The 26,164-nt window shown below is 44.4% G+C and overlaps 1 protein-coding gene across 1 annotated transcript in view; it reads right to left on the bottom strand.

Moving 5' to 3' along the window:
* col24a1 (collagen type XXIV alpha 1 chain) overlaps positions 1–26,164 on the bottom strand; it is a 313,480-nt gene that overhangs the window by 245,485 nt on the left and 41,831 nt on the right. Inside the window, exons 5-6 of the mRNA XM_084310995.1 lie at positions 19,395–19,448; positions 1,715–1,768 (exon numbers count right to left, since the gene is read on the bottom strand). Of these exons, the coding sequence (XP_084167121.1) occupies positions 1,715–1,768; positions 19,395–19,448 (108 nt within the window). The remainder of the gene's footprint in view (positions 1–1,714; positions 1,769–19,394; positions 19,449–26,164) is intronic.

Below are 26,164 nucleotides of genomic sequence, written 5' to 3'. Positions count from 1 at the left end.
GATAGAGTCAGTGAGAGAGAAAGAGTAGGTAATAGGGCTGCAACTAATGATTATTTTGGTAGTCGACTAATCTGTCGATAATTTTTTCGATTAGTCGACTAATCTAACGATTATTTCTGTCACACCCTCCTTCTCTGCTTCCTGTGGGTGCGGCTCCTTTTCCGGGCTCTTAGCAGACTTCTTAGCTTAACATAACAGACCGACAGTAAGTTTGGGGGAACTAATGGGATAACTGGGGTTGCAACAAAAGTGCAACTAGGGCTAAAAACACAATGAAATAAAATAATAATAATAATAATAATAATAATAATAATAATAATAATAATAATAATAATAATAATAATAATAAATAATAATAATAATAATAATAATAATAATAATAATAATAATAATAATAATAATAATAATAATAATAATAATAATAATAATAATAAATAATATATCCTTCTTAGCAGACTTCTTAGCTTAACATAACAGACCGACAGTAAGTTTGGGGGAACTAATGGGATAACTGGGGTTGCAACAAAAGTGCAACTAGGGCTAAAAACACAATGAAATAAAATAATAATAATAATAATAATAATAATAAATAATATATCCTTCTTAGCAGACGTCTTAGCTTAACATCCCAGGGAACTAATGGGATAACTGGGGATGTTGTTTGCTCCTGACAAGAGTCTCAAAGTCTGGGGTGATGGTAGACAAAGCAACTCTGAGGTCATGCTCAATGTCCAATCTGTTCCTCTGCTTTGTCTTCAGCTGGACCAGAGCTGAGAAGCCACTTTCACAAAGATAGGTAGTAAAAAAAATAAAAAAAAACACGTTTTTTTTTTTTTTTTTTACTACGACGCATCGACTAATCGTTGCAGCCCTAGTAATCACACAGTCTTTCTTAAATGCTGGCACTGGAAGCAAGGTTCAAATGAGGAGGAACACTGCACACTTAAAGTAGCTCCATGTAGTCCTTTAATCACCCGCTTCTCCATCAGGGTATCTGCCATTCTTTTTTTTTATTGATCTTTTTCCCCCTCCTTTTTCCTCCGATTTTCTCCCATCCCAATGTTAGTCATTATGCCAATTCCCAATCCCCTTCCTGGTCGCTGCGCACTTACCCCCCACAGTCGGTCTGGGAGAGTGGAGGCTATCACGTGCTTCCTCCGACACACGTCTAGCCAATCAACCGCTTCTTTTCACCTGGCAGCGCGGACTCTCACTGAGAGGGTGTAACGTGTGGAAGGATCACACTACCCCCCTTAGATCCTATCCGCGCTGAGCAGGCGCCCCGACCGAACTGTAGGAGTCGCTGTTTACAACGACCCGGACCCACCCCGCCAGCTTTCCCACCCTCTAATAGAGCCAATTGTATTAGTGTGAACGGCCAGCCAAGCTGGTGACAACGCCGGAGCTGTGAGCTGGACAGCGTCTCCGGTGTTGGTGACGAACCCAATCTCCGCTACGCCACCTGACCGCCCTGGGGTATCTGCCATTCTAACATTTGCACTGTTTTGTCAAAGAGTGTTGATGAACTGGCTATGACAGAGTATGCCCGTCGGAAACACTGGTGATTAAAGTACCATACTGAGCTACTTTAGAGTGTGCTCCTTCTCATTAGAGACAGAGAGAGAAACCATAGACATAGTGACACAAGTAGAGAGACTGCACACAGAGAAAGACGGTCTCAGAGAGTCTACCGGGGTAATGTTAGGGTGCTTACCTTCTCTCCTGCTGGAGCCTGGCCTGGGGAAAGTCCTGCGTCTCCCTTGCAGCCCTGCCAGAAACAGTCACATTCACACAGTAAGGAGCTGTTATAGTGAACAAAACCCATTCCCTTCTATTCTACTGTCACCCACGAACACAGTCGGGGGGTTCGGGTGGTGGGGATCTCCTTGCTTTTCATATCTCTACCTCTGGTCGTTCATTTTTATCCACCCCTTCTGGTTCTCTATAATAGACTATTGTTGATTCTTGCATTGAATTAAAATCGTCAGCAGCCCACACACCAGTGTCTCCCTGCTCGCTAGCGCCTCCTCTTGCTTTGACGATGAACTGCGGGCTGCACTGCGAACTGTGATGGCTGTGGTTTGACTATAACTAACAGCCCAACACGTTCCGTTTCAGTGGCCTCTGCACTACCGCTGTGAATGGAATTTGATGCAGAGAATTTGATGCAGCGTGGATCTTGTCATCTCTCTGACATGCCAAGAGTTTTATAAACATCTCCTTCGTCTAAGCAACGCGGTCTAGCAAGAAATTCCTCAAAGGGCCTATTATGGCGAAATGCACTCTCCATGGTGCTGAAAACGTTGTCTTGGATTCATCAAATTGTGTTTTGGGAGCAGTAAGCACCCAGTAAAAACTATGAAGACATCATTTCTATAAGACTACAATTTATCTTCTGTTCTTCAGTGTTTCTGCTGTTCAGCCATTTGGACTGTTTGACCTACTTAGCCTACTGTGCTTTTAAGAAATGTATGTTAATGCATCTTAAATGCTTATATTTAGATAAATTGCTTTATATATTATGTAAACCATATTCTTATATATTCAGTATTACTTTACTGGCCCGCAAAAATCAGCATGCCTTCCTGCAGTTACCCTACATTATATTTCGGGAAGCATCCGTTTGAAAGTAAAACACATAATTCAATCTGTTTGCAAGCGCTTGCCCCCCCCCCAAATCACCCCCTGGGAGCACTGCTCTAGAAGCAGCTTCAGTCTGCTAGTCTGAATAAGGACACGAGGGCAGGTGCTGCTTGTAACTGACCCCAGATCAGCTCTTTTAACTCTGGGAAGCTTCGTGAATAATAGGCCAAATGTGTCTACCAGAGCTGCTGTCAATCACCTTTCAACTCAATCTGTTCACGGGGTGGATTTTCTCAAGCAAAATGCAAACTGTCATTCCCGACTAGGATTCAATAACGGAATACAGATGTTCAACATAATAAGAGTAAATCAAATTAATTTCGGTTTCGGCATACTTTGGAGAGATTTAATCAAACCCATGCTGCTCCCTACTATCATCAGAGCTAAAAACAAAACACATTTCCCACACTCTCTGCTACGTGTGTCCAGAGGAGTTCCATGTTCTCCAAGAGTGAGGAGGTTACAGACTGGAGTCACAACTCACTTTCAATCCAATCACTTCAAAAAACCAAAATAGTAGAAAGAAACTTCATTTAATTTGCTCACGGCCAGTCATTCGGTTATGTGGCAAGTTTCTAATTTTCCTAAAAGTAGCCCAATTCTATTGAATTTGAAAGAGAAAATCAACAAGCTGAATTGGTTGAATTAAAAGTGAATTGAAGCTAGCCCCAGCGGAAAACTCTATTTCCCACAGCCAGGGTAAGGTTTCCAGACAGTTGAGACAAGGTGTGTGAGTGTGTGTGTGTGTGTGTGTGTGTGTGTGTGTGTGTGTGTGTGTGTGTGTGTGTGTGTGTGTGTGTGTGTGTGTGTGTGTGTGTGTGTGTGTGTGTGTGTGTGTGTGTGTGTGTGTGTGTGTGTGTGTGTGTGTGTTTGTGTGGGGTGTGTGTGATGTTTTGGCTTTGCAGAGACCACCTCTCCTTTCAGAGTGGTCTTTGCCGTTCATCACAGACTTAGGGCCGTCACGGGCTGTCTGGAGGTTTGTAAAGCGTTTTCCATCAGCCGTGACAGAAGAGCAATGCCAGGTATTGACACGGGAGATTCAACAAGGACGTCTCCCTAAGCCTCTCTTTCAGCCCACACTGACACCTATGAAAAGGACAGAGTAACAAGACTAGACTAAAAAACGGAGTCGACGGATCAAAATTCACCCCCTCAGACTGTGGAGGTTATGGTGAGATTTCTTCTTCTTCTTCTTCTTATTATTATTATTATTATTATTATTATTATTATTATTATTATTATTATTATTATTATTATTATTATTATTATTATTATTATTATTATTATTATTATTATTATTATTATTATTATTATTATTATTATTATTATTATTATTATTATTATTATTATTATTATTATTATTATTATTATTATTATTATTATTTAAAGAAAATCTTTAGATTTTAGTCACTTTTGAGTGATAAACATAAAGGTACATTTTGGACTTATTTCCTTTAACCAATACTGTCTCTCAGAGATACATGTTTTCTTTGCATGCATACAAACAAACACACACACACACACACACACACACACACACACACACACACACACACACACACACACACACACACACACACACACACACACTACCCTGAAACGTTTCAACCCCCATACACACACACACACACACACACACACACACACACACACACACACACACACACACACACACACACACACACACACACACACACACACACACACACACACACACACACACACACACACACACACACACACACACACACACACACACACACACACACACACACACACACACACACACACACACACACACACACTACCCTAAAACGTTTCAACCCCCATACACACACACACACACACACACACACACACACACACACACACACACACACACACACACACACACACACACACACACACACACACACACACACACACACACACACACACACACACACACACACACACACACACACACACACACACACACACACACACACACACACACACACACACACACACACACACACGCACGCACGCACGCACTACTACAATGCTCTTGTATAAACTGCAGGACAACCAACACCAAATCTGAACAAAATCCCAATGTTCCTGTGATGATGAACGATTCTGAATTTACGACAACGCTTAGCGTCAACGTTTCTGCAGCGACTGCAGAACGTCACTTCAGCTGCGATGAAACGTTGAGGCCTTTGAGGATCTCCCACGTTCCAGTGTGTCGCTCCGTTCCACATGTGTGATTCCCACGGGGGAGAACCCAAACGAGCCAAATTGTCTGCCAATGTGAGCAGAGCCGGGTTGACGTTAAGTGCATTACCACAGCGCCAGTCGGAGAGTTAAAGGTCCAGGCCGCGATCCCAAAATGAATGGGTAGCCCCACCACCCAAGAAGTATGGATGGACTAACGCTACACAACAGGTAAACATGAGTTGTTGAGTTAAAATGTTCTGTATGTTTTTTTATATTGGTAATGCTTGACTGCGGTATATTCATGATGGGTTTAGAAAGTTCCAAAAAAAATCGAATGCTTCGAGAGTGTACCCCACACTTATATGGTCAAAAAGGAATCACAGACTGGGCCTTTAAAACATTCTCCAACGTGAGAACTTTTAAAGTTTGCGGTATTTGTCGCACTGTGTGGGGCCAGGTGTCTGGTTTCCTGTCTGGTCCAGTGAGACTAAACTAGGGGTTAACTTGTTTGACAACTCAGAAACACTCTCCTCAATACATCCATCAGTTTGCGATTACTCGCTCCTAAAAGAGAGCTTTTCTTATTTAGATGTTCAGTCCTGCGTTCCGATGGTTTTCAGCGTTGGCCATTCAGCTCGGGGTGGGAGAGCAGGAATCTCAACCACAACAACAGAAAGCAACGGCAATGGAAAGCCGCAAACCGGTGGTTCTCGTCTTGTTTACAAAGTGTCAACGGGAACATGGTGCAGATTGTGAGAGTCTCTCACTCTCTCTCTTTGTCTCTCTCAGGTCCCCGTGAGGCTCTCTCTCTCTCTCTCTCTCTCTCTCTCTCTCTCTCTCTCTCTCTCTCTCTGTCTCTCTCAGGTCCCCGTGAGGCTCTCTCTCTCTCTCTCTCTCTCTCTCTCTCTCTCTCTCTCTCTCTCTCTCTCTCTCTCTCTCTCTCTCTCTCTCTCTCTCTCTCTGTCTCTCTCAGGTCCCCGTGAGGAGCGTAGTGTCATAACATTTCAGCCTGTGCATAAAACAAACGTCAAGTGAGGCTTTGTAGAACATGGCCAGGGAGCTCAGACACACACCAGGACTGTTTGTTGTTGTATAATCCCTGTTTTTTCCCCCACATTTTTAGAACACAATTTACTGGGGGGGGGGGGGGGGGGTTCACCCATATGGAGACAAAGAGTCCTCTCTGTGTCCATCCGCCTCCACAGTGGGATTGGGGGCTTGAGTATGACTCACTGACAAATGACTAGTGATGTGAGATCCAGGGATTGTGTAAGTGTGTGTGCGTGTGCGTGTGTGTGTGTGTGTGTGTGTGCGCGCATGAACGAGTGAGCGTGTGTTTCATAACGGCCAATCGGGAGTCCTCAACCAGCCTCTCATGTTGACCAAAGGTCAAAGGTCATACCGGGATACATCCACCCATCTCCCGGAGCGCTGTTTGATTAAATCAGAGCGAGAAACAAGACACAGAGTCTAATGGTGACATGGCTTCTCTGTGCAATCGTTAGCCAGGACACACTGTCATAGATGCAAAGCATTCTTGCATAAAGGAACATTGCTAACGTGAGGTTACTAATGCTGGTAACATAGGTTGATAACGCTGTCAATGTTGATTTGATTTGATTTGAAGTCTTTATTTCGAACATGCAATGAATACAACAAACAATAATGTTGATAATGTTAACTTGGCTAACGTAAACATTGATAACCTACCACACGTCTGAATTCAACACGTTGTTTCAATGGCGTTTTGGGCTACGGGGCTATGTTAGCTTTATCTTAGCCTAGTAGTAGAAAGGTGGACCTTCTAGCTTTTGGTGGATGCTAGCTGCTAACGTTAGCACCAACAGGCCACAAAAGTCTGTAATGGAAGCATGCACATTCACATTGTATCAGTTGAGTGTCAATTTTATAACTTGGCTTTCTTTCGCATCATGGGTGGCTGTGTGGTGCTTTAGTGGCTTAACCTCTTAACGTCATGCCCGTGTGCGCGCACGTCGCAGCACTTTGCCCTCGTCGGCCTAGCGCTGCGTTTTCACCAAGCAACCAATACATTGTTGGAAAGTTGAATTTGACGCCTTTCGATCGTCACCAGACTCAACCTATTGCGTGCTTCCAGTCTCGAGTTACAAGACAAAACATCCGACGAGGGTCATTTGACAAGCCATTTGGACAAGTGACCACGTCCAGTTTGGTTGGGTCCTGAAAAGACCAGTCACTGCTGATGGTGCAAATGATTGACCACCTTTGTAGCCAATGAAATTCTCGAGGCAATGCTATCCCATGCGGGGGCTGATCGATCGCAACAAGAAAGGGGTAGAAGAAGCCAGGGAAGTCCTTTGTTTTAACTAGAGCCTCGGAATCAATGGAAGCGGTCATTAACGCCGGTACACACATTACAAAATCCTTTGTAAAACACGAATTTTCCGTGGGATTGTTATAACTTAAAAACAGGAATCTGGCAACAAGTAAACAGAAATGTGAGTAAACAATCAGTGTGTTCAAACCTCTTTAACTCTATTTCATTAGCAATCAGAGTGATTAATCTTTGTTGTGGAAGAAAGACCAGAATGTTTCCTTTCAAAAGAGACCAGACTCATGCATGTGGTATAAGTATAAAGTATAATAAATTGAAATTACTTTGGGTATGCAATCTTCAGGCGTGTTGTGCAAAACTAGCCCCATTTTTCCGATGCATATGTGGCTAAACTCCTATGTTGATGATGGTTGAGGTTTCAGCCTGGCTTTTTCCCATCAACTGCAGGGGGGGGGGCGGGGGGGGGGGGGGGTGAAGAAGGGGGCGTAAAGTGGAACTTGACTAAAAGGTTTGTTTTAAAGTTTTAAAGGCTACTGAGGCTACTGAGGCTCAAGCCAAAGTGTCCTTTTATGACAATATATTTTCTACACAGGGCAATTTCCGAGGGTGTGGTTATAACAGTGCTGCCCTTATTTCCTATGGATGTGCCTTTAATATAATTGTTAAGTCAATTAATTTGTTAGATTGCCTGGAGGTGTGGTGAGGGGAGGGGGGGCTCAGAAACACATCATGTGCCCAAAGGGCCCAGAATGTCTTGCTACGTCCCTGGGGCGGTGCCAAGGCTGTGGCAGCCAGCTGAATGAAGGAATATGCTGAAGCCACCACAGACGGCCGCATGCCCACATCCCTGCTGCCAGCCTATCATCCTACATCTGGGTCTGTCTGGGGGAACCAGACCCACCACGGATCCAAACCCATTATATGGCTTTTAATGCTACATCTAATGGGAGAAATCATCACCGCTGGCAACAAGACACAAAATCATCAGAAATGTCGACATGGAGGAGAAACTGAGAGGCTTAATTTGATACGAATTTAGGACAGGCATAAAAGTATTATGCTTCAGCCTGTACCTTTTCGGTCACTGCCGGAATCCAAGACCGTTGACAGTCTGGAATGATTGTGCATACTGTATTGTGTGTGATGACTAAAAACTACTACTACTACTACTACTACTACTACTACTACTACTACTACTACTACTACTACTACTACTACTACTACTACTACTACTACTACTACTACTACCAGTGTGCAAACCATACCAGGATCTTTGGGGGAGCGGGGGGGGGGGCGTTTCCCTGAGTCCGAGAGAGAGAGAGAGAGAGAGAGAGAGAGAGAGAGAGAGAGAGAGAGAGAGAGAGAGAGAGACACCCGCGGAGAGAGAGACGCCCGCGAGAGAGAGAGAGAGAGAGAGAAAGAGAGAGAGAGAGAGAGAGAGAGAGAGAGAGAGTCCAGCTCACTGCACTGCCACGGAGAGAGAGAGAGAGAGAGAGAGAGAGAGAGAGAGAGAGAGAGAGAGAGAGACTCCAGCTCACTGCCGCGGAGAGAATTACATTTGTTTTTCTTGCAGTTTTATTAAAAGTCACTCCTCATCTCCAGTAGTAAAAAAATGCAACATTATCGCCACCCACCTGTCCTGATGGTCTGCCCAATTCTCAAAATCTGCATGTCACAGAAGTAGTCCCCGCAGCAGGTTGCTTCGCCTTCTTTGTAAAATCAAAATTGGTTAGAAGGCTTACTTCCTTGATATTCCGTTTAACTTTCGACATTATCCTGGATCCTTCTACTCAGGAGCTGTAGAGAGCATCCTGACCGGAAACATCACTGCCTGGTATGGAAACAGCACGGCACAGGACAAGAAGGCCCTACAGAAAGTGGTGCGCTCAGCCGAGCGTACCACGGGTATTGCACTACCCCCCCTGCAGGTTCTATACAACAAGAGGTGCAAATCCAGAGCCTGCAGGATAATGAAAGACCCTCACCACCCCAATAACAGCCTGTTTCAGCTGCTGAGGTCAGGCAGACGCCTGCGAACCCCAGCTACTAGGACAGAGCGGCTTAGGCTCAGCTTCTTCCCCCAGGCCATCAGAGCCATGAACAATGAACATTGAGTGCTCAGAACATTGAACTGTCCACACACAAGCACACATGAACACACACACGACACGCACACTGTGCACGCTCACACACGAGCAGCCACTTAACACTTTAACATGAGCGGGCACACACTCATGTCGCACACACGCACACTTATGGCCAAAGGAAAGGACACTTTAAATTAGAATAACAGGAACAGTGTATGCACTACCAAAGCTAACTAGCATGTCACACATGCTCTGTAAATAACTATGTACAGATACCGAGATGTCACTCCATGTTACCTGCTACCTGTTACTGCACAATGTTGTTTCTTCTTTTGATTCTATTATATGTACCACTGTATTGCACATCGTTGCGGGCAAGACCACCCGCATTTCATTGTATACCTGTATGCCGTGACAATTAAAACTCTTGACTTGACTTGACTTGACTTGATGCGTCTATTTGTGCCTGCACAGTGCAGACTGCAGTGCAGCGCCGCCACGCTCCGAATGGTAAACGCAAGAATAGCATGCATGTTGCATGCGTATTACGAGTAGGGTATATCTGCAGTGCCGCCCGCAACCCCATAGATTTATGCTATTGTCTATTACGGTGAATTTGTGCGCAAATCATTAATACATCAAAATAGCCTAATTTTATTATTATACACGATGATGACGATACAGAAAATTACAGACATTTTTGAAATGCATGGCAAAAATAGCATTTATTGTCAGTATTTTAGAGACCCCCCAAAAATTCACAAATCATGTTTTCAGGGGAGCTGATGTCTGATCTAAGGGAGCCAGGGACGTGCACAGGACTTTAGAGGGGCAGGTGCTCAAAGGCTGAAAAGGGCACTACACTTGTGTGTATATATTAACCGAGCGCACGTAGCGCGCGAGCACGATTTTTAAGGGCCCTTTTCAGGCGGGGGGCCCCCTTTTTATGTTTTTTGGGGGGTTTTGGTGATCAAATATTGAATATTGAACTATAATAATCAGTGCAGGAGCTCCTTGAAAGACACTTTTATCACTGACTTAAAAGGCCCATACATCTCCATAAATGTTCAGGGGGGAGGGAATAAGTGCTTACCCTACAGACCCCAAGAAGTGCTGTATATTCTGTATTGTTTAATATAAATGCATTTTTTATTCCAATCCCGATTTGTATTTGAGATTCCCAAATCCCATCGGACTTGACTTCTTTGTGTCCCTCAATGAGTGTAATACCAGCATTCAACTGTATGCGCCACAGCGGTTTCTATCATCATCATCATCATCACCACCCACGCTATGCATAAAATATATAGGTCCGTGGAGAGGCACGCTGAGGAGGCCGTGCAAACTGCAATGGAATATGGGGCATCTCTCTCTCTTTACCTAATATTTTTATTCTATCCTGACATTTTTCAGTTGGAAGGGCAGTCTATATGCGAAACGGTAAAAATGTTTTTTTTTATTTTCTTTTTCAAAAAGGGCACTTTTTTGATGAGGCTCAAAAAGGCAGGTGCTCAGGCACCCCTTGGCCTCTATGTGTGCCTGAAGGGAGCCATGGCTGCCCCAGCTCCCCCATGATTCGCACCCTGACTACTACTACTACTACTACTACTACTACTACTACTACTACTACTACTACTACTACTACTACTACTACTACTACTACTACTACTACTACTACTACTACTACTAATAATTATCATTGGGACAAATTACTTGTGTGGGGTTTCAGTTAAACTCACTCCCCATAAATACTACCCTCTGTCTCTCGACCGGTGGCGCCACTGCTGCCTTTCCTGCTGGCAAGCGCAGGGCCAACGGCTCGAGACCGGGGCAGTAGTACAGGTTTCAGTCTAGGAAGCTATAGTCCATGAATTGTATGCTTCCTCTGATTTGTTTAACTTTTTTTCAGCCTGTGTTCATTTCCATAACAGCTTCATTAAAACTCTCTTAGCTTAATTACATCTTAGCTGTACCAAAGGAGATTAGGAGGAATCGGGATACACAAGTAAAGTACCCTTTACATCCATCTAAGTTATGTAGTGGCAACTCCCTGTGGGAGCCGCTTAGGGAAACAACCCTATGTGTGGTAGCCCACATCCCTACCACACGCCTCTCTGCTGTACATCTGGCTAAGCAGCAATCACCAGGGTGATTTTAACCACCTGCGTTTGCCTATAAGTAGCCTACCTGCGTTTGGGTGGGCCCAGCTGAAAACAAACTCCTCACCCCGGCTACTTTTGAATGGCACTGAGCTACAAAGGAACAGAGGCATACTGGAAATGCTGTATTGGTCTCGTCACTAGATCCTGGTCGCTTTCACACTAGAGCTGTTTGGGCCGGACTATCAGACCAGAATTCGATCCGCTTTTTTGGGTTTGTGTGAATGCGCGTTGAACTCGGTCCGCGGACCAAACAGGCGAACTCTGGTCCGCCAAAAAACATAGGTCTCGGTTCGCTTCATCGGACCAAACGCGGACCAAATATAGGAAGTCGCCTGATAAACTGTATCTTGGGTAGAAGGAAGAAAAAAACACCTGCTTATTATTATTATTACCGCGGCGCGCGGCATTCACTGCAAAACAAGCACACTGTAGCCTAAACATGTCTCCTGATAAACTGTGTATCTTGGGTAGAAGGAAGAAAAAAACACTGGCTTATTATTATTATTATTATTACCGTGGCGCGCGGCATTCACTGCAAAACAAGCACACTGTAGCTTAAACATGTATCCTGATAAACTGTGTATCTTGGGTAGAAGGAAGAAAAAAACACTGGCTTATTATTATTATTATTATTATTATTACCGCGGCGTGCGGCATTCACTACAAAACAAGCACACTGTACACATTATGGGCAGAAGACCAAATAAAACAGCTACTTGTGGGCACTCATAAAAACAACGCGGTGTACAAGTTGTTTAGCGAGAGGATGGTGGTAATGGGCTTCAATAGAACAATGGATCAATGCCACGTCAAAATAAAAAACTCCGCCTCCGCTGATCTGGAGTCAGACAGGGCTCGCAGTCCACACACACGCACGCGAGTGCACACACGGGCTCGCAGCCACACACACACATTTCCACTCTCTATTGTCCAATAGACGAGCGCCCTTTTCGACCGTGTGACATTGCTCAGAAAGTTTGGTGCGCTTGACAAATTGCTATGTGAATGCAGACGAACCAAATGACGAATGCAACAATGTTGCAACTTCACCACCAGAACCGCACCGAGTCCACCAAAACTATATGTGAAAGCACCGCATCACGGTTAGCATCACGGTTAGCATCACAGTTAGCATCACGGTTAGCATCACGGTTAGCATCACGGTTAGCATCGCAGTTAGCATCCCGGTTAGCATCATGGTTAGCTGGACGAGTGCGGTTTGGCTGTGAGCTGTAGGTAGAAAATGTCGTCATTCGGGTTAACAGTGAAGCTGAGTGAAAGACAGAGGAAGTGATTAGTAACTCTGAGGCTCTCAGGATACTTACTTTTAAATACTCGCTCGCGTGCGCAAGAGGGCGGGACCACGTATCCTGCGCTCCTTTGGAGCGTACATTGTGCACGTCGGCAGAAATTAAAGCTACGCGTCCGCGAGATGCAATGAAGTGTGTTAACAGTGGGAAGCAGTGTGGATGTGACAAGATACGGTTTTCTGCCATGATATGAACATAACCGCCATGTTTTATGTTTACGTTGCAAATCTGGATAGTGGATAGTTCACAAGGAAGATATTCTTCTTCTATATAATTCTATGTGTCGGCCAGGGAGGATTTGGCCCCGATCTGCCCCCCTGGTGGATAGACGTTTCAATCCTCCAATTACACACAAAATATGCAGGCAAGTATGTGAACGACGCCGTTCACAATGCAGCCGCTTGTCTACTTGCACGCCTGGTTAAAAAGCAAGTATACCAAGACCGTTACAGTCTTACTTCAATGCAGAGGGGTAGAATTACAGTAATTACAGCCGTATGTGCACATAGTAGCCTATGCCTATGTACTTTCAGCTTTTATTTCCTTCTGTACATCCCAATTTGAACAGGGGTCACAATATGAATGCCTGTCGTTTGACCCTATTTGGAAAACTACCAATCACCTTGATGATATGTAATGGCTGCACACCTTCACTCAGAGGGTCGCAAGTTCAGTCCCCAGGTGGCACAACTGTGTGCTCAGCCCCAAGGCTACGACTCATATCCTCAACTCCAGTTAAAGAACAAAACCTCCAGCTGTTTCCATGGTTTATATGATAACTGATGGAAAATAGAAAGGAGAGAGAGAGAGAGAGAGAGAGAGAATAATCTACCCGCCTGTGCTCAGGGAGCGACTTCGGAAGCTAAGATGTACAGGAAAGGAGATGTACCAGTAAGGGGAAACCATTCCACTGCTTACCATCCCACTTGTTAAAGGTCTACTATATAGTTAACTTTTGACCACAAGTTAAACTAGAAGAATGCACTCAGTAGAGGCTAAACAATCTCTCCCCCACTAATTTCACACTCAATATTTGACTGTGTAAAATAAAAGCTGATTGGATCTGCGGGCTTGTCCACTATCAAAACAATACATGTTATACCAGGTTATAAAAAAGGGATAAAACATTTTGAATGTCATCATGATCGGTCATGAATTTGTATTCATATTCCCTCGAGGGGGAAAGCAACAATTGTGATTGGGGGATCAAGGAAGGAGGTTTGGGGGTCACCAAAATCAAGAGGTTTCTTCCTCTTGTGGTCATGAATGTGCACAGAAAATTGTATACAATTTACAATCTGGCCATTACTTGCACTTGGCACACCATGAGCACAGGGGTTGACGTAGAACACAAAACTGTATTATAAGAAAAGCAAAAATGAGCTCTATTCCAACATGTAGATGAGATTCAAAACACTGTCTAGTGTCTATAGGTTCCCAAGAAGGAAAAAAAACATGTACCAGTGCCAATAAAAACATTATTGATATTGTGAAAAGTTAAGTTTAATCTGTCTTCAGGCATGCCTCTTCAGTATTACTATGCCATTCGGCGGCAGGAGACTCCCCCATTTCCCTACCTGGACAATACTATGCGTATTAATACTATGCGTATGAATCTCACTTATGACACTAAAGATTTATCTTTACCTTTTCTGGGACTTGATGAGAGAGAGAGAAGGGAGCAGCGTGTCAGAGGGAAGGGAGCAGCGTGTGAGAGAAGGGAGCAGCGTGTCAGAGGGAAGGGAGCAGCGTGTGAGAGAAGGGAGCAGCGTGTGAGAGAAGGGAGCAGCGTGTCAGAGAGAAGGGAGCAGCGAGAGAGAGAAGGGAGCAGAGTGAGAGAGAAGGGAGCAGCGTGAGAGAGAAGGGAGCAGCGTGTGGGACGCTCTGCAGTGCTTGTAAGCGGTTCCCTCTGGGAGGGAAGCGTCTGCTCTCGACTCGACCGGTGGACCATGTGCACAGAGAACGTTGGCATCTCTCGGACTAATTAAAATCGGAAAACCTACACACACACACATCCTACATCTCTTGGCAGGTCCTAGGCACAGTGAGTAAGGGCCTCCTCATTCCATAGTGCCAGGTCGGAGCAAATAGTGGATATACAAGGTTTACTATCGCCATTAGGTGTTGAAACCATTAGGAACAAATAACAGTTCAGTCCGGGGGGCTGGTGTGAATGGACACACCTGGTCCATTCACAATGACAGGTGGTGCTATGATGTCAGGAGAATGTCTGTCTACCATGAAGCACAGTGCACAGGACTAAACACCTGAACCACTGGAAAAGTGTGTGTGTGTTTACATTCTGCACGTGCACACTATTTCCACTACAGAGCGGTCGGGGGGCCTGTTCACCACATCTGGCCCCTACAGTACACGGCACACGATGCGTTGTTTGCATACACTGGGGTACAGTGCGTACGGTTCAGACAGTGTCGATGTGAGATATGATAAATGTATGAGACCGCAGGATTGAAGCAATGAACAGTACTACCTTGGCACACAGACAACGGAGCACCTGGCGAACACATTGTCTTTTTTTAACAGGGAAACTAGGCCAACAGAAAGTGCGGGGAAGTGCAACCGGGCCCCCCCCAACTAAAAAGCCCTTGAATATCATAGAATTGGAACAAAATAGAGAGGACAGGCGTGACACGGCTACCTCCTTATAGCACCGCACTGGATTCATCCGAGACTTGAGCGACTCGATTTGAGGCCATGTGCGCAAGAGCTTAGCTTGCTGCTGCGTCAAGTGTGCCAGATAAATGACTCCTCAAGAATGCTGATTTCAACGGGAACGTTGGGGACTTCTCCCCCCGCGGCACGCTGGGACTGCCGCCATGGGCTGCGCATCACTCACTCAATCAGTCACGGACGACCTGGCGGGGACGTTTAGTGGGACGCTCAGTGGGATGTCGTTTAGCGGGACGCACGCTCGGATCATATCCACCGCTTCCAGTGAATTCCACAACTGGCTGAGACAACTGGGCCTGGACAGTTGTGTGCTTGTCTTTACAGCCAAGTTGAACAGGACTACATATTATTTAAGGGCAGCCTTGAGACAGGAGACAGACGTTACAGTACAGCATGTTTTATCCTCCAGAGGAATAAACAGCTACATATCACGATAATAAAAACAGACAGACGGATTAGAATAGAAGTCTGATCGCCTCAAAGCCATCGCTACAGTGTTCTCTTATTTTCTCTCTATCTTCCCCTCTCCTCTACTGTACACTGCCCTCACTCGCCCCTAGATGAGAGATTGGACTGTCTGCAGAATGACAGTATTCTTCCTCAGGGGTTCATGGCGAAGAAGGATCGTGTCATCTTCTCCTCTTCCTCCGACTCACGCATCTAATGTACACTAATGAGCGTCTGAGGCCTAACCTCACCAACATCGTAAATCACGCCGCCATCGTATCTATCACCACTACAAAGGCCCGGGAAATTATGGGGGTATGAAATTACACGACTTTGAGGTCTCTATATAACTCGGTGTGGAGATCTCTTGAGAACATGTGGCCCCTCCATCCGGGGGGGGGGGGGGGGGGGGGGGGGAGTGTTTTTGCGCCATCATTCTGAGATCTTAGATTTCATAACATCGTCAGCCGGAGTCACGATAGTCAGACTAGATTTTCTCTCTGCTGTTGAAGATATTTGGCGCATCTGGAGCACTGCGCTTGGCATACGAGCAAAACGTGCACTTGATGAACGAGTAATTTTCCACGCATGCCTTCTAAACCGTGGTCAAGCATGCAGTCAATTTTTTTTTCAATCAAGTCTATTTTCATTAAAACATACTGTGATGTTTTTAACCACTATGCTAAAAGATGGTGCTAATGACGACAGCATAGACGCATTGAGCACCCACATTTGTGTTTTACTGTCATGGTTTTGACTGGGTTTGGTGGTCCTGTGATGGACAGCTGTCAATCACTGAATTATGTGGATTTATTCCTGTGATGGGCAGCTGTCAATCACTGGATTCTGTGGATTTATTTCTGTGATGGGCAGCTGTCAAGCACTGGAATCTGTGGTTAATTGCCCCTTAGGAGGGCAGGTGTGTAGGCTTGATTGCACTTGATTAAGTGCAGCTGTGCCTAATTGTGTTTGGGCCTATTTAAGCTTGAATCTCACAGGGTTAGCTGCTTTCTTGTCATTCTCTTTTGTGTAGACTATTCTTATAGTCAGGCTTTCTATAAATCAGTTTTGTGCTGTTCTGTGCATTTAGCCGTTCTCTGTAACTGTTGTTTTAGGCTACTGGCTTCATTCAGCACTTGAGAAGCTGTTTTGAGCTGAGCGTTTGATTGTAGTATGTTTCCTTTCATGACTGTTTCCTTTTGTTTTAGATCTGTCATTAGTCCACTACAATTGTTTAGTGAGCAGTTTAGTGATTATTCTTTATGAAAACTTTTAAATAGTTCCTATCTGCTAGTGACCCAAACACCCACAACCCTCCTAATTACATTTAAATAATTTTAACAGTTGTTTGCATGCATGTTCAAGTGACATATAGGTAGAATTGCCGTTTCAACAGAAATCTCGCTCTTAAATCCCGCCAGGCGTGAGTTGTTAAAGGAAGACAACGCTGGAGGTTTGTTGCATTGGAACACAGCTAGTTTAGCATTATCTAAAAGATAGAAACAGCAGTTAGTGTTTGTGCATTTTCAAATTATGCCAACATGTCGCACACTTTGCGTAGCATTCATAGACTATTGATACAGACAGTTCTATGAGTGGAGGGACTTGCTGCAAGCGGAGTGGAGGTAATTATTACAAATGGTAACCGACTGTTTTGACTGACAATACGCATTAAGCATTGGGTATATTGCTGTGCATTGTTATGTCCGCGGATCGACGTAATGAAATCTGTAGTGACTCCGTGCAATATCTCGTTATTGCTGCTGCCAGGCGCTTTAAGATGCGTTCTAAAAATGGATTTCCCTAAACAATTACAATCCAGCACTACTCGAGTAATTCATGCAAGTACTCGATCTGGGAAAACATTACTCTAGTCCATGGTATATAAAATTGGATTTGTTTATAGTGCATACTGGCTTACACGGTACATTTGGGCTTCCAGTAAACCTTGTTACAGGTTACAGCACATCATTTCTATAAATGTCTACAATCTTATAACAATCACAATCAAAGTGGATTGCTGTGCTTACTAGCTAATTAACGTTGATTAACAAACATTCCAATCTGAAAAGAGGGGAGTTGACCTCCAGGGGCACGACAACTACCATAACAATAGCTTCCTCCAAAGGGAAGATTCTGACTCTGTACCACACAAGGGTAAAAATGACAGCAATGGAATAAGGCAACAATGGAATAAAGCACACTACAATAATCAATTACATTCAATTAATTAACAAATTAATCAGTGGCTAACATTCAAGCGATTTCCATGCACCAATGTCACCACACAACACGTGTAAGTGCAAACCCCCCCCCCCCCCCCCCCCCCCCCCCCTTGCCCACACCACCACATCCCCATCCCCCACCTCCCACCCAACACCCACACTAATCAAATGACAGACACCAGGCATTTCCCTTCGTCGATCAGCGTAGATCAACCAATCAAAGGCTTCCCGCTTGCCCGGAGGCCACTTTCCATGCAGTAAAGAAAAATGCTGCCTCTGCTCTTCACCGTGGCAACCACGGGAAGAGACAGCGCGCGTCTAGGAAGACACATTAACGTCCTGAGCACTTGCCCTGTGGCTAGAAATGGTATCATGTATGCCACTGGTGAAGAGAACATGTTATTCTTCTCCCCTTGTAAAGACTGTACACAGGCATCTGGCAACAAGTAAACAGAAATGTGAGTCAACAAAACTTGTACTTCAGTGTGTTCAAACTTCTGGAACTCTATTGCATTAGCACTCAGAGTGATTCTTTTTTTTGTGGAAGAATGTTTCCTTTCAAAAGAGACCAGACTCATGCATGTATACTATAAGTATAAAGTATAAAAAGTTTAACCTCATACTTCGTATGCAATCATCAGGTGTGTTATGCAAAACTAGCCCCATTTTTGCCCGATGCATAAGAGGTTAACCACATGACCACTTAATCATCATTTCATACAAGCTAGAACACACATGCATCTATGACTTTGCTGCAGTCTCGCTCTCCACACTGTCACTTCTGGAACATATTGGCCGCACCTCGTAAAACTCAAATCTTGATGAGACAAATGTCTCGTGTGTCTCGTCCTTGTTTTAGAAAGAAGCTTTTTGGACTCTAATATGTTGGACCATCTTAGACCACAGCAGGAATAACACGTATGAATTCTTCAATTGGGTGTAGTTCCCCTTTAAGGCCTCAGTGATTCCATACATTCCTGGAACTAAACATTGAAGTTAGATAATTTTAGCCTATGCTCCACTACCTGGCTTGCATGTGCATTTATTGCCTGGCAACATTAGTTTATGGAACATTCCACAGGAAGTAGTGAGAACTATTGGGACTTTACTGATACCACTTTCCAGACAGAGCTCTCTCTGACTGGCCCTAACCAGGATTACAACAGCATGACAAAATGGAGCATGACATTGACCATCCCAGAGCCTATATCTGGGCCTTAGCCTGGCCTCCCACCACCCTAACATTAACGAGGACCTTGCCTGGGACTACGAGGGTCTCGTCTGAAACCCCCCTACACCAGGAGAAAGACACTCACCTTGGGGCCAGGTGGACCAGGCAGTCCTGGGTTTCCATGCGGACCGGTGGGACCCTGGAACAGATGCAGAGAGAGAGAGAGCGAGAGAGAGAGAGAGAGAGGAGGGAGAGAACAGAGAGAGAGAGAGAGAGAGAGAGAGAGAGAGAGAGAGAGATAGAGTAGACGGATTAACTAACAGTACATCACAGTGACAGGGCTAGTATTTAAGGTGAGTCAGATGAAGGCGAAGGCTTCCAGCTGTAATCTTAACTACACAGATATGAAGGTGAGAGTGTGCGTCTTCTGGGGAGAAAAGAATGCTATCTAGAATGAGGGAGGGATTGTAGCCTATGAAATATTCCACTCAGTACTACTCATAGTACTCTGCACTTTTTATTGGTGTACCAAACACACACGCACACACACACACACAGATGCACAAGTATGCACACGCACACACACACATTCACACATGTATGCACACACACACAGATGCACAAGTATGCACACGCACGCACACACATTCACACACACTTATGCACACACACACACACACACACACAGATGCACAAGTATGCACACATACACCCGCATTCACACACACACACACACACACACACACACACACACACACACACACACACACACACACACACACACACACATACACACACACACGCACAGACACACAGACACACAGACACACACACACACACACAGACACACACACACACACACACACACACACACACACACACACACACACACACGCACACACGCACAAACATTCCTACATATCTGCTAGGGTTTTCTCTGCAACAGCTCCAGTCTAGAGGTAAAGACCTACACTGTCTCCCTATCTTATCCCACAGTGATCGATCGCGGAGTAATTGGGTCCTACTGTCCCAAAATTCCTCTGAGCCACGGAACTCCCCATTTGAGGTCTACGATCTCACGTAGTTTCTCACAAGATGAGAAACTGAACCTTCTAACGAATGGGAGAATATGTGGGGAGGAAATGCGACAAATCATCGCCGGGAGCGGGAGGCGAACCCTGGACGGCCGCGTAGGTGTTCGAGGCACTATGCGGTGCGGTCCGCCACGAGGGCACCCCTATTATTCTGTATTTTTTAAGTATTTTTATATATAAATCATTAAATCTGTTTGTTTATTAACTTTTTTCAATGTACATACCTTATAAAATATGAAAAGAAAATTAAACATATACACTCGCAACACCCCTGCCCTCCCCCTTCCTACCACCCCCCTACTGCCCCAGTTCAACCACACTCCCGACCCAAGATCCCCCTGCCCCCATCCCAGGGTAGCTACTCCCCTCACACCTTCCAAACATGAAGAGTAGATCATATTAAGCACAATTTAATTATGAATTATAAATGAATAAATAATACTGTAGTAGAACGAACAAAGAAAGTAAAAAGAAACAAGTAAATCATTAAATAAAAATACAAATTATAATAATAAAAAAGGAAGGGGGGTGGTTGGTTGCTGTATCTTTTAAAGTTATTTGAACCCTTCCACTACCACACTACAAAGGGTTAACCCTTTCCCTACCACACTACAGAAGGTTAACCTTTCAAAGGTTAACCTTTTACTATCATACTACAGAAGGTTAACCTTTCACTACCACACTACAGAAGGTTAACCTTGTAAATGAGGACCTTAATGATATTTTAAAGAATAAATAAAGGCAATATACATATATACACCCTTGAATACACGACTGCTTAGTGCTGAGATGCTTCTTGCGGAGCCCAACCCCCCGGGGATAATGGGGGTATTAATGAATGACAAGGGATAAGCCACACTGGTTGGTCTCTCTCCATCACCTAGCACCCTTCCCTTCATCGCTTTCCATTCGTCTGTTGTCTGCTGTGGTCGGGGGGGGGGGGCATGTGGTGCTTTATGGGGAAAGGAAAAAAACGTCTGTCCTATTAATCCCTTTTCGCCCCATAATTAACTACATTATAAAGTGCATATAGTGGTGGAAGAAGTGCACAGTTCCTTTACTTAAGTAAAAGTAGAAATACCCAGATAAATGAGTACTCTGGTAAAAGTAAAAGTCCTCCATTCAAATTATACTTAAGTAAAAGTAGAGACGTATTTGCTTAAGTATCTAAAGTAAAAGTACATATTCTACATGACGTTTGTGTATTCCTGTCCTTGGGAGCGTTCAGACCTCTATCCATTGACCTCTACAGGTTGTGTTAATGTGGTATGTGGTCCAGTTATGCTGCTCTGATTACGTCCTCTTGAAGTTGACAGGCTTCAAATGTGAAAGTATATAATCTTCATACATTTTTGCCATGTTTTCTATGCAAAATTATTTTCTTCAAAGTAACTAGTAACTGATGGGTTCAGATAAATGTAGTTGAGTAAAAGTATAAAGTTCCCTAAAATTAAAATACTCGTAAAGTACAAGTAGCTCAAAACTGTACTTACGTACAGTACTTGAGTAAAAATACTCAAAACTGCAGTGCAGTATGTTGGGTGGTGAACTTGAACACATTTCTTTTTACAATATGCCCTCTAAGGGTCTCAGTATACTTGCTTTTAAATACTTGTTTTGTGCGAAAGAGGGCGGGGCCACATATACTGCGTTCCTTTCGAGCGTCCTCAGAAATGAATGCTACGCATCCACATGATGCGATGAAGCACTTCAACAGTAGGGGGCAGTGTAGAAGTGACAGGCTAAAGCGCTAAAACTGGACATAAAATGGAATCAGCTAAATGTTTACACTGCAAATCCGGATAGTGGATAGTTCACAAGGAAGATATTCTTCTTCTATATAATTCTATGTGTCGGACAGGGAGGATTCAGCCCCGATCTGCCCCCTGGTGGATAGACGTTTCAATCCTCCAGGTACACACAAAATAATGCAGGCAAGTATGTGAATGATGCCGCTCAGTGTAACAGCGGTTATCAATGGTCCATAAGATGAGACGACTACAGTATATGGCCTTTTCTTTTCAGCAGGGAATAGACTAAATATAAATCCCACAAACGACGCATGATGGTTATACATTTATAGGCTCATGATACTTGGCCAAGTGACAAGCATCTGTAGCGTTTAAGCCTAATGTGGTGCCTCCTTTTCAGAATAGCTCCTAAATCTTTTTTTATTTATTTTTTTCTGTGTGAGGGAGCCACGAAAACCATTCGTCATCCATGACTTTACTCACGGCTCCCCCCCCCCCCCTACGTCGTGAGAGGGGCCCACCGCGAATACGTTTTATAAACTGAGAGAATAACACAAACCATGCTTCCGGTGTTGCGCACACAGAGCCAACATTCTCAGCGGACTACGTTTGATTTCCTGTCGGCCTCTGAACATATGCTCGTGGTCTAGTTTGTTCCAGACCAACTATCTCCACGGAAACACAGTCTGTCACCTGCTCTGGTGCCCCCCGTCATAAGTCACCTGAGAATCTGTAAGGAAACAGTATTATTATCCCTCAGCGTCACAGGCTATTTTGTCTGTGCCAGATAACCGACAGGGGTCCGTGGCCTGTGAGTTTGAGAACCACCGTGGTAGCAACGGACAGAGACATATCCACAGTACCACCAATCTGCCCCACTTCCCACCACATAATGGTCCTGGGCCTCTCTCTCTCTCTCTCTTTCTCTCTCTCTCTCTTTCTCTCTCTCTCTGCTTTATGGATCACTCTAGATGAGTTACTGTAAACAGCAGCCATGTGAGCCTGTTACTGCTAGACATGTTTTACTGCAGACTATTAGGTGTGTGTGAGAGAGAGAGAGAGAGAGAGCGAGAGAGAGTGCATGCAAGTCTTCCCATGCATGGTTTCCTGTTAGCATCAGCCAGTTCATCAAAGCTGTCCTTCAAAGCTGTCCTTCAAAGCTGTCCTTCAAAGCTGTCCTTCAAAGCTGTCCTTCAAAGCTGTCCTTCTCCCTTCCACGAGATTCCCAGGATTCATTAAAGAAGTTTAGTTGTGAATTTGTGGAAGTAAGGAACTCAAAGGCTGACTTGGAACTTCCAATGCTGTAACTGTTTGTTTTGACATTCTAAAAATAATTTGGAAGAGTTCTAAGGGTTCTAATCCCACGGTACCTCATATTCTACATTCTGCAATCACAGAAGCTTGATCATTTGGTCTGTGTCCAGATTTGATTTTCTAACAACCTGGTTAAGGCCTTTCTTCTGTTCCCATTGCATGTAGCTACCTCCATTACACAAGAGACGAACAGATGGACAAGCAGTCAATAGACAGACAGATGGACGGACGGACAGACAGACAGAGAGACAGACAGAGAGACAGACAGACAGACAGACAGACAGACAGACAGACAGACAGACAGACAGACAGACAGACAGACAGACAGACAGACAGACAGACAGACAGACAGACAGACAGACAGACAGACAGACAGACCGTGTTGCTGTTAACTCATTCTGCGCCAAACCCAAAATGTCTCAGGTTTCAAATCCAACCGTTGAGCGCCAAACCCGAGATAGTTCGGGATTAGATCCTTTTTTCTTTTTTTCGATTTTCCCATTCTAAACACTCGCGCGGACCTGCCTGTGTCTCCCTGGCACCACTGCCTGCGTTATAATTGCAATGACGATCGAATCCCGACAGGTGGCAGTATCGCCTACCTTTTGAACTGGGTCTCCGAACCTAAAACATGCTTTAGTATTGATCACAGCGTTGTATTTTACCGAACCTAAAACGTGCTTTTGGTAACGATCGCAGCTTCGTAACCCCCCCCCCCCTTGATGATTTTGTGAAGAAACATCTAAATTGTTATTATATTATTTTTTTTCAAAATGAGTCTATATGTATATATGTGGTTTCTATGCATTATATTTATATATGTGGTTTCTATGCATTACATCTTGCAAAATTATGAAATCAAATGTAATCATTGAGGAGCCAATGAGCTTGATATGTTGGTGGAGCATTCTGTATATAATGATTATCACTGACACCTGCTGTATAGCACCTGAGGAAGCGGAAGCGAAACGCGTTGTGCACCAAACAAATAAAAAGCTAAATCAGTCCTGAGGAGTGTGCGGTCCAACAAGATGTGCACAAGTCTTATTTAGTTTAAACATCTATACTGGTATATACCTTTGATTTGGAAATAATATAGGTTTCAGGCGAGGAACCCGAACGATTTGCACATTATGCATATAACACGGCATATCTCACTGTCTAGAAAACGAGACTGGATTATTTTGAAACGGGGCGATGTTTAGCGTGGAATAGCGCACAAATGAAAAGTATGTAGAAATTAACTGGTTTGTCCATGTTGGACTATAAATAGTGCCTGTCAAATGATCCATACTATTGTCTCCATAGCTATAATATAGAATATACGATGGGACCGCAGACATCGTGAAATTGGTAAATAACGCTGGCGCCAGGAAGTAAAGATGGGAAAACAGCGTGGCAGTCAATGAGTTAATACATGTTGTGCTTAGTGAGGAACAACACATTTATTTTCAACCCATCATGCAATAAACATGCACACACACACACACACACACACACACACACACACACACACACACACACACACACACACACACACACACACACACACACACACACACATACACACACACACACACACACACACACACACACACACCGATGCATTAAAAAAACACACACACATGTCGGCAGGGAGGTTCTACAGATAACTGAAAAGTGCAAAAATGTATACTTACACAATCAATACTTTATGAAGTGCTAACTACCCTTGAGAAAACAATAATGCAGCCTGGCACAAGCTTCAGCCAAGTGTCTCGTCGCTTGGCTTCCCTGCAGGAGTGTTGTGAGCTGACAGCTCTGGCAGAGGTATATGCTGTTACTCTAAACATCAGAGCAGAACACACACACATGTGCACGCACGCACACACTGCATCTGGAAGCATTTGGTCCCTCCACCTTGATGCTCCGTGGCTCTTGAGAGGTAAACAAGGCGCATGCATCCTCCCGGCGGGACCATCTCGATTCCTAACGCACCGTGATGACCAAACTCCCTGTTCCTGAGGTGAATCACTTTGAGGCCACTAAACATCTGTCATCACCTCACCCCCCCCCCCCCCCCGCGCTCCAGGATCATAGTGGTGAGCTCAGCCCGGGCCACATATGGCGTGCGTTTCTCCCTCGTGTGTATACGAGACGCGAGTGCATCGGGAGGGTCTTCAGAGAGAATGCGGCGGCGTGCGAACGACTTTCTGTCCTGACATGGCTCTCGAAGACAATGTTATGATGCACTGACATGTCTGAAAAAGCAATACCTCATATGTAGCTGGTATTGATTGGTAAGCTATTCTTTCATTCACCCTCTTTTATTTGCCAACCCCATCTCTTTCTGTTTGTTCTGGCACCAATCGAAAAGGTCCACTTCCTGATACGTGTACAAACTAAATGAAGTCATTCTGATTCTTCAAGATGGTTCAACACAGTCCTCAGCTCAGAGCAGTTTGGGTATGACGAGTGATTATTGCCCTAGTCCCTCACGCTCATTGCCGTATCATCGTCTTAAAAGGTCATTATACAGACAACAGGAAACATTTTTAGGCAATGCAGGCTAGTTGGGCAACTCTCCCAACAGCTATGACCAACAGTATTTTCCCTGGTACATTTTTGTTTTGTGTGTTAAGTTATCCATACTGATTTGAGTGCCACTGGCTGTTTAATTTCCCGATACCCGGCTAAAGACAGTGGTGTCCTTCTACTTTACCACAAAATGTTGCCCGTGTTTCATCTCCTTTAGGTGCGGTTTACTCACCCGAGGA

The sequence above is a fragment of the Notolepis coatsorum genome, assembly GCF_963971535.1.
Source record: "Notolepis coatsorum genome assembly, chromosome: 3".
In the NCBI taxonomy this organism is placed as follows: domain Eukaryota; kingdom Metazoa; phylum Chordata; class Actinopteri; order Aulopiformes; family Paralepididae; genus Notolepis; species Notolepis coatsorum.
The sequence above is the reverse complement of the archived record's forward strand: the minus strand, read 5'-3'. Positions and strand labels throughout refer to the sequence as shown.